At 49.4% G+C, this 9,580-nt stretch overlaps 1 protein-coding gene across 5 annotated transcripts in view; it reads left to right on the top strand.

Annotated features, from left to right (window-relative positions):
* Positions 1-556: 556 nt before the first annotated feature.
* Positions 557-9,580, top strand: part of LOC102565677 (acyl-CoA dehydrogenase family member 11) — a 36,616-nt gene continuing 27,592 nt past the window's right edge. For 2 of the 5 annotated variants that reach the window (XM_059713594.1, XM_059713593.1), the window contains exons 1-4: positions 2,133-2,248; positions 4,826-5,129; positions 6,338-6,570; positions 7,633-7,732. In XM_059713594.1, the coding sequence (XP_059569577.1) occupies positions 2,148-2,248; positions 4,826-5,129; positions 6,338-6,570; positions 7,633-7,732 (738 nt within the window). In that variant the 5' untranslated portion in view covers positions 2,133-2,147. Of the gene's footprint in view, positions 688-1,252; positions 1,489-2,132; positions 2,249-4,825; positions 5,130-6,337; positions 6,571-7,632; positions 7,733-9,580 lie in introns of those variants that run through there. The other 3 variants (XM_019493677.2, XM_059713595.1, XM_006268931.4) reach the window with 3 other exon arrangements.

Raw genomic sequence — 9,580 nt, 5'->3', positions numbered from 1 at the left:
CAGCCACACCACTCCCCTCCCCCCCCCGATGTGCTCAGGTACCATCATCATCTACCCAGATGTTTAATTGGCCCCGCAGGCCAGCGCCGGGGCTGTAGAGCACCCAACCCGCAACACCCGCACTCCGGGCTAGTTGTGCAGGCCGGCATCCAGGCTAGAGAGGCGGCAACCTGCACAGCCCTGAGGGAAGCCTGAAGTCCGGGGTGTCAGCCGGCCCCGCCGCCGCCCGAGGGAGGGAGCAGCCGGCCCCTGGTATCTGCGGGCAACGGGGCTTCCTCCAGTTCAAGCAGCGCGAGCAAAAGCAGGAGCGGGCCTGGCACCCACGGGCATGTTTTGTGCCGCGGCCGCTTGAATAGCGGGTGGCCTTGGGGCGCGGGCACACTGCGGCCGTGCGGGGCTGAGGCGGGCGACCTCGTTGCCCCTGGCTGGGGGCTCGCGGCAAGGCCCTGTACTGAGCAGAGGCGAGCGGGAGCCGGGGAGGGCCCCCTGCCGGCCCCGCCCCGCCCCGCCCCGCCCCGCCCGCGCTCCCTGCAGGGCCTGAGGCCGGGCCGGGGCTGGGAGGCTCGAGCGCTGCGGAGCGCCCCGCCACACCCGACACCGCCGCCGCTTCGCCCCGGCCGTGTAGGCCGCAGCCGCCGCCGAGCGCGGTACCGCCATGGGGCCGCTCGGAGCCGCCCTGCGCCTGAGGTAGCCTCGGCCCCCGCCTGCCCCGGGCCGCGCGCAACCGGGGGGACGGCTCTGCCTCTGCCTCTGCCGCCTCGTCACGGCCGCGGGCCTGGGTGTGTGTGCGCGCAACACACACACACACGCTCTCACTCTGTCTCTGGCTAGGTCTCACACTTACGCTCTGGAGAGGTGACCCTGACCCCTCTCCAGGGCGCGTGTGGACACCTGTGCAGACAGCGCAGGTTGGAAGTCAAAGCTGGCTTTGCGCTGAGGGTTTGAAATGCAATTGTGCGGGGCGGCGTGTGTGTGCACGCTCCTCTGCTGCTAGCCCAGGTCTGTTCCCCTTCAGGGCATGTTGCAAAAGGGAAGTGAATTAGTTTTTGAGGAGAATTGGCTTTTCGGAGGGGAAAGAGGCTTTTATGGCTCGTGGGCTTTTTTTTTTCAAATTTAATTTTCTGTCTTGTGGCAGGAGCCCCCCGCTTCCTTCGCCACACACCTTTTTTCTATAAATTTTAAATGCACCTGTATTTTACTTTCATGTGCAACCAACTGGTTTTAAACAATGTTGTTGAAACTCTTTAGAAATACTTGTCTGGGCTGAGACTAAATAGAAAATGTTCAGCCCCCACCCTGCCCCCAAGAGACTGCCTTGTAGTATTAAGGAGCCAAGGGGTTTTTGGTAATATCTTTTATTGGACCTCTGTGCAGTGCAGAGATATTAAACAAGCTAAAAAGATATTGGACAAGCAGTGCAGAGATATTAGGCAAGTCTTGCTTTTCGCATCTGTCCTGGAGCATCACAACTACACTCCAGCCACTCTGGTAGGAAGGCATTTTATCCTCTTGGACAGAAGGAGCTGATTCTGTATGAGTTTTGGCCCCATGGGCCACGTGAGTGGTGCAGTGCTCATCTGTGGGTAGGATCCACCCATCTGAGGGCCAGATCAGGCCCTGGGACCCGGCATCACCCCCTCCCTGCCCTGGGGCTGGGTCCTGGGCGGCCACCACCCTCTCCTTCCCACCCATGCACCAGGATTGGGTCCTGGGTTCCAGCACCACCTCTTCCCTGCCCCCTATAGCAAGATTAGGCCCTGGGGCCTGGCGCTGCCCCTGCCCCTGCCTGGCCTTCGCGATGGGATTAGGTGCTGAATCTAGCAGATCCAGCATGCAGGGCCTGGAGCTCCTCATGGTTCCAGAGATTTGACAGCAGAGAGGTGCCCCCACTCTCCCACCACCAAATTTCTAGACCTGGGAGGAGCCCCCTAGGCAGATCAGGTCTGTGGGCCAGAGGTTGAGCAACCCTGGTCTAGGCACTTTGTAACAGTGAGCTGCCGTAATGACCTAGCATCATGTCCCAGGGCTCTGGATTGGGAAGGTGATGCATCCTCTTATAGCTTGTGATTTATTTATTGAAGATCCTAGTTGGAGCAGTTTCTTCCTTTCTTCCAAAAGTACATGAATGACTGTGATGAGGAGACAGGATGCAGAAAAGGATGAAGTTCTCAATGCCTTTTCCCCCTCAGTTTTCACAGGCAAGATCAGCTCCCATCTACTGCACCTGGCAGCGCAGTTTGGGGAGGAGGTGAGTAGCCAGCAGTGGCGGAAGAAAAGGTTAGGGACCATTTAGAAAAGTTGGACGTGTACAACTTCATAGGGCTGGATGAGATGCACCCGAGGGTGCCGAGGTAGTTGTCTAATGAGATTTGTAGAGCCATTGGCCATCATCTTTGAAAACTCATGACTATCAGGAGAGGTCCTGGGTGATTTGGAGACAGTCAAACATAGTGCCCATATTTAAGAAAGGGAAAAAGGAGGATCCAGGGAACTACAGACCAATCAGCCTCACTTCAGTCCCTGGAAAATCATGGAGCAGATCCTCAAGGAATCCATTTCTAATCACTTGGAGGAGAAGAAGGTGTTTAGGAACAGTCAGCATGGATTCACCAAGGGCAGGTCATGCCTGACCAACCTGATTGCCTTCTATGACGAAGTGACTGGCTCAGTGGATGTGGGGAGACCAGTGGTTGTGGTATACCTTGATTTTAGCAAGGCTTTTGATATGGTATGCCACAACAGTCTCACAGGCAAGCTAAGGAAGTATGGGCTAGATGAATGGACTGTAGGGTGGATAGAAAACTGGCTGGAGCATTGGGTTCAGAATGTAGTAATCAATGGCTCAGTGTCTAGTTGGCAGCTAGTATCAAGTGGAGTGCCTTGGGGATCAGTCCTGGGGCCAGTTTTCTTCAATGTCTTCATCAGTGACCTGGAAGATGGCATAGAGTGCGCCCTCAGCAAATTTGCAGATGACACTAAGCTGGGGGGAGTAATGGATACATTGGAGGGTAGGGCTAGGATTCAGAGTAACCTGGATAAATTGGAGGATTTGGCCAAAAGAAATCTCATGAGGTTCAACAAAGACAAGTGCAAGGTCCTGCACTTAGGATGGAACAAGCCCATGCACCAGTACAGGCTGGGGGCTGACTGGCTGGGCAACAGCTCTGCAGAAAAGGAACTGGGGGTTACAGTGGACAATAAGCTGAATATGAGCCAGCATTGTGCCATTGTTGCAAAGAAGGATAACGGCATACTGGACTGCATCCGTAGGAGTGTTACCATTAGGTCAAGGGAAACGATTGTACCCCTCTATTCGGCACTGGTGAGGCCACATCTGGAGTCCTGTGTTCAGTTTTGGGCCCCCCCACTACAGAAAGGTTGTGGACAAATTGGAGAGTCCAGCGGAGGGCAACAAAAATGGTTCAGGGGCTGAGGGACATGACTTACAAGGAGAGGCTGAGGGAACTGGGCTTATTTAGTTTGGAGTAGAGAAGACTGAGAGGGGATTTAATATCAGCTTTCAATTACCTGAACAGAGGGCTTGAAAGAGGATGGAGCTAGATGGTGGCAGGTGACAGAACAAGGAGCAACAGTTTCAAGTTGCAGGAAGAGAAGTTTAGGTTAGATATTGGGAAGAATTTTCTTGCTAGGAGAGTAGTAAACACTGGAACGGGTTACCCAGAGAGGTGGTAGAATTTCCATCCTTGCAGGTTTTCAAGACCTGGCTAGACAAAGCTTTGGCTGGGATGATCTAGTTGGGGATGGTCCTGCTTTGAGCAGGAGGTTGGACTAAGTGACCTCCTGAAGTCCCTTCCAACCCTAATTTTCTATGATTCTATCATTCTATGATTCATTTTCCCCTCCTTTTGCTCTGTATTTGTCTTTACTTTGAAATGTTGTATCACACGCTGTTCACCATGATCCTGAGCTCTTCTCCAGATCCAGCAGATTCATAAATAAGCTGCCTAGTACTTGTGATTTGGTGATCTGATGGCTAAGATTCTTACATCTTAAACTGAAAGCTTAAATAAGTGATTTTCAACTAGGATGCTGCAAGACCCTGCCAGGAATGCCACAACATGGACATTGCTGCAGCTGCCAACTGCTACTGTTGTGCAGTGAAATTTCCCCCCACACCTCTGTTTTCAGGAGGCATAATGGAGCCAAACTGAGAGGCAGCTGCAGCAGAAAGGCGTGTTGCCCACATAATATTTATTTATTTTTTATTCCATTACTGTAATTATCTCCAGGCTGCTGCTGCCAGCAGGTAGAACTGCCTCACCCACCTCTGGCTTCAGGAAGCACATCAGAGCCAAACCTGAAAGATCTGCAGCAAGAGTGGGTGCTTCTGCCACAGCCGCTTTCCAATCTGGCTCTGCAAGGAGGCACACAGTACAATTCCAGCTAGCTGCAGTGGCAATAGCAGTGGGTTGAATATAATATATAATGATCAAATCAGTTACTAACAAATTAATGAATAATAGAATCATAATGTTTATATTATAGTTTTGGATGCATGCCTTGAGTTTAAAAAGGTTGAGTACCACTGCCTTAAATCTTCCAACGTGTACTCTTTGCAGTGCTGTGCCGTTTGCTGTTCCCTTCCTGTTGACCTTTCTTCCAGATATTCAGAAATTTGACAAGAGCAGGTGCAAAGGGCAGTAGCTGCTGGAAAGCCAGCCCTGAAAAAGAGAGTCCCACCAAAAACCCTTGCTCTCTGAACTGCTGTACTATTTAAATAGTTAAATACAGACAGTCCTCAATTAGGTATCAAACACAGATGGTTCTGAACTCAGACAGTTGGACTAACTCATATGTTTTGCAGGATTGGATTTATCAGTCACTTACCTATGTGGAGCCCTGTCACCAGTGGCCATCCAATGATCCTGGGCTGCTTACTGCCTCGGTTCCAGGAGAGGTGCTGGGCTTTGAGTTGTAGAGGAATCAAGAGAATTGCAGGCCAGAGAGAGCAAACTGAGGCCTGGGACAAGCATACCTCAGAGGAGCTGAAGGTGCCCTTTGCCAGGACTGCAACTGGGACCTTTTTTCAAGAGCAACCCAAGATTGGAAATCCATATCTGGAAGACGCTTTTCTTCAGGGTTACTTGAAAGCACACCTCCCTTCCAAGGTTTGATTTACGTATGTGTGTATGAAAGTGTGCATGCACGCATGTACCGCAACCCTTCTCACCTCTGGTACTGAGACTGTGTAGTTGGGACATGTTTGGGACACAATGATTACTGTGGTGAAAACCCCTTCTTACCAAAAAATCCTTTTTCTTCTTCAGTGTTGAACCTTGGTCAAGTACAGTTGGCTGTAGTTGGTGTTCCCTAAGAATATATTTATTTGAATAGATACTCTGATGAAAAATATTGATGAAACATAGGTATGTTCCAGTACAAATGAAAAAGGGTTAATGAAGTGTTAGGTATAGGGTTTCTTAGGAATAGGGCCTGTGGTTTTAGTTTTGTGTGTGCATGTGTTAATGTGTAAATCTAAACAGTCCAGTCATCAGGTGTACCATGTTTACCCGAATCCAAGATGACACTGAATTTAAAACAATGCCCCCAGTTATTAGATTCTAGACATGGAAAATTATAAGTTTGTTTTAATTTTTCATGTGTAGAACCTAGTTATTGGACAGTCCTCTTAAATTCATCCCCTCAACACTGCCACAGGAAAAGTATTGGCAGATTGGCAGGGAAAAAAAAAGCTGGAGGCTAGGCAGCTTGCTCCATGCCCCTTATTCCACCTTGCCACTTGCCATCTCCCATCCCATGCCTGTCCCCCCACTAGTGCTGTCCACACCTGGTGCCTGCCCCTACTCTTAACCTTTGCAGCTGCTCTGGCTCTGTCTCCATGGGAGCATGGAACAGCTGGCAGATCTAGCTCCTGGATCCACACTATTTTTTTATTCATTTTTGAAATGGGGTCCCAATACATTCTGAAAACTTACAGAGGGTCTAAATGGGCATCCCAGGTCCCTGGCTAGTGCCCAAACAAGGTTTCTTTTGGGAAGTGAATGGATTATGAACTTCTGATCCCAAGGATAAGACTTGCAATGCAGCTGGAGACTTCCCATCACTGGCAGGGGTGTTCCTTGCAATTGAAATCCTTCTGTTTGAACACCTGGAGAGGCTGCCATGGGTAATTTGATAAGGGAAAGAGGAGGCAGGGTGACAGCTGAGTGACAATATGATCGCACAGTAAAAGACAGGCTGCTGTCCTGACTCATTAAAGACACTACAGAAAAACTAGGATAGAGGGGAACCAGTGGGGAAAGTGATCATTGCTCTGCACGACATGTTCTGAGGTCTCTCTGGTGCTGTTTCTTAGGTGCTAGAGGAGGTGAGCCTGGACCTAGAGAGGTTTGGGGCCCGTGTGGTAGCTGAGATTGACTCTCTGGGGCGTGAGTGTGAGTTGAACCCCCCTGCACTGCAGCAGTACAATGCCTGGGGGCAGCGTGTGGACCACATCATCACCTGCCCAGCCTGGAAGAGGTTGAAAGAGATTGCAGCAGAGGAGGGGTTAGTTGCTGAGGCCTACGAGCGGAGATACTCCAACTGGAGGTAACCACATGGGCATCAGCTTTATTGTGCAGTCCTGTACATACATGCCTTCTAGGTCCCAACCCTGTGTGTGGTGCTGAGTGCCTTTTGCACATTATGCCTTCCTTGCAGGATGTGCTTGTTCTTGTTCTTCTTGTTATAAAATGATGCATAAGCAACCCCACATATCTGCCCCAGATGGACTAGCAGTATCTCCATTTATTGTAATCCCTCTCATCGTCAGTGATCAGGCAGAGCTAGCTGCCCAGTTTGCCATAATTACAGTGCTCCTACCTAACCCTTTGGGCCTGAGAGAGCCTGGTGCAGCTGTGGCTTGAGGCACAGGAATCAGAGTGAAGTACTCCGACACGGAGGTGGAGTAACACCATGGCCCTTCACCTGCAGTCACAAGCCAGGAAGGAGGGATCATGATCAGAAGTGTAACTGGTAAAGTTCACACGCTTGGGCTAAGTCTCTTGTGGGAGGAGGGTCTGTGAAGTGTTGCTGCAAGGGCCAGGGGCAGTAGGGTGCAAAGAAGCCTCATGCTGCTAAGGTTTAGGGAGGGGGGGAAGGGGCTGGTATTGACTAGCAGCTGGGAAGTGAACAGAGCAGCTGCTGAGCAACCGTTGCATGTGTCCCTACTGTAGTTGCTGCCAAATTTCATTGCCAGCAGTGACCAGCAAAGGCAGATTTGGCAGCAAAAAATTGGCAGCTGCAGTAGGGGCAAGCAACACCCAGTGGTTGCTCCTGCCAGGAATGCCAATGCTTCCTGCCTGGCAGCATTCTGATACCTCCTCTAAGTCCACATCTGGGATGCTCACCCACCCAAGTTACACTACTGAACATGATTATTACTGTTCAGTAGCAGCTTTGCTGCTTCTTGAGCTCCGTTCTGCCCCTGGTGTAACAAGCTGAGACCAGGATACAGGTTCTTATCCTGCCTCAGCTATATCCCTTGTGGACTAGAGACCTAGATTTTCTGGAGGTGACCTCTTCATCTCTCTCTGGTTAAGATGCTTTCTTTTTGCTGCTTCTGAATTTCTGCGAGGCATGTTTATACCTGATTTTTTTTTTCTCTGGTAGCCGTGTGCATCAGATCACCAAGTTATACTTATACGCAGCCTCTTCTGGCCTTTTCTCCTGCCCACTGGCCATGACCGATGGAGCAGCCAAAGTTATTGAGGTAAGAGTACAGCTAGTCATACACTGGGAGAGGCAATGGCATATCAGATATCTGCATTCATTGCAGAGACATCATGGGCTCATGGCTAGGAAGCTGTACTGGGCTGCATAAGAGCTGGAGTGTGTTCTTGCAACAGACCTGCTCTAAGACCTGGGGGGTTCATTTCCCTTCCTTCTGCCCCAGCTGTCTCACTGATTTCAAGCTCTGTGTCAAGGACAATCTGCTACTGCATTTATATACTGCACCAAGCTCAGCAGGACTTTGATCTTATGCTGCAATACACATATGTGGAATATAGTCTTCCACTTGTTTGCACTTCATGGCACTGAGGTCCTAATTTTTCATTTCCTTGCACTCTGCATAGGCTTTTGTGCAGAGTGATTGCTAAATGTAGCGGGCTAGATCTTCAGTTGGTGTAAATTAGCCAAGCTCCATTGATTTCCTTGAGCTGGGGGTTTGGCTCCAAGTACTTTATATCTCCTTTGCTTGATGTTGAAAGCCTCTGGGTAAAGGTTAGAGGGGAGAGCAGCAAGGGGGATGTCATGGTGGGCATCTGCTAAGGGCCACTAAACCAGGAGGAAGGAAGAGGTTAGTGGACAAAGCCTTCTTTAAACAACTGGAAAAGCTTCCTGATTACAGGACCTGGTTCTCATGGGGGACTTTAATTACCAGGACATCAGCAGGGAGGCAAACATCAGTGCACAAACAGTCCAGCAAAATCTTGGTATGTTGCAGATTTTTTTTATTCAAGATGGTAAAGAAGATAACTAGGGAGTAAGATCTCAACTTGCTAGCTACAAATGGAGGAATTAGCTGAGAATGTGAAAGTGGAAATACTGTGGGTAATAGTGACTAGAGCCTAAGGGGAAGTAGGAAAGAGTGCATCATGATACAGACACTGGACTTCAGGAAGCAGATTTTAGCAAACTCAGGGAAGTGGTGGACAAGATGCCCTGGGAGGCAAGTCTAACAAAAAAAAAAAAAGTAGGATGATAGGGACTGAGTGCACACTTAGCAAATTTGCAAATGATGCCAAGTCAGGTCATATTGCAGACACTCTAGAAGGTAAGGACTAGGATGCAGAATGACCTGGATAGACTGGAGAAATGGTCTGCAATCGATCAGAAGAAATTTTACAAGGGCAAGTGCAAAGTCCTGTACTTGGGACAGAATAATTGCATGTACAACTACAGACTGGTTAATGACTGGCCAGACTGCAGTACCGCAGAGAAGAACCTGGGGGATTACAGGAGACCATAAGCTGAACATGAGCTAAAAATGTGCTCTTGTTGCAAAAAAAGGCCAACAGTATACTGATTTATAACAGGAGTGTGACTTGCAAATCAAGGGAAGTGATTCTTTTGAGCTATTCAGCACTGGTGAGGCCTTGCTTGGAGGTTCTGTCTAGGTTTGGGCCCTACACTTCTAGAAGAATGTGGACAAATTTGAAAGAGCCCAGCTCAGAGTAACAAATATGCTTATAGAGGCCTGGGAAGCATGACTTAAAGGGAAAGGCTGAAAGAAGTAGGATTATGTAATGTGGTGAAGAGAAGACTGATGAAGGATCTGAATTTGAGTCTTCAAATACTTGAAGGGCAATTTGAATCTTCAAATACCTGACAGGCAATTATAAAGGATGGAGATGGGTTTTTTTCTGTGGCTGTAGGGGACAGGAGTAGGAGCAATGGCCTCAAATTGCAGCAGATGAAATCTAGGCTGGAGATTAGGCAGAACAGGCTACCTCAAGCAGTTGTGGACTTTCCATCCTTGGAAATTTTCAAGAACAGTTTGGACAGACACTTGGGTGGATGGTTTAGTCAGGGATGATCCTGCCTTGAGTAGGGGGCT

Source organism: Alligator mississippiensis, chromosome 10 (genome assembly GCF_030867095.1).
Source record: "Alligator mississippiensis isolate rAllMis1 chromosome 10, rAllMis1, whole genome shotgun sequence".
Taxonomy (NCBI): domain Eukaryota; kingdom Metazoa; phylum Chordata; order Crocodylia; family Alligatoridae; genus Alligator; species Alligator mississippiensis.
The sequence above is the reverse complement of the archived record's forward strand: the minus strand, read 5'-3'. Positions and strand labels throughout refer to the sequence as shown.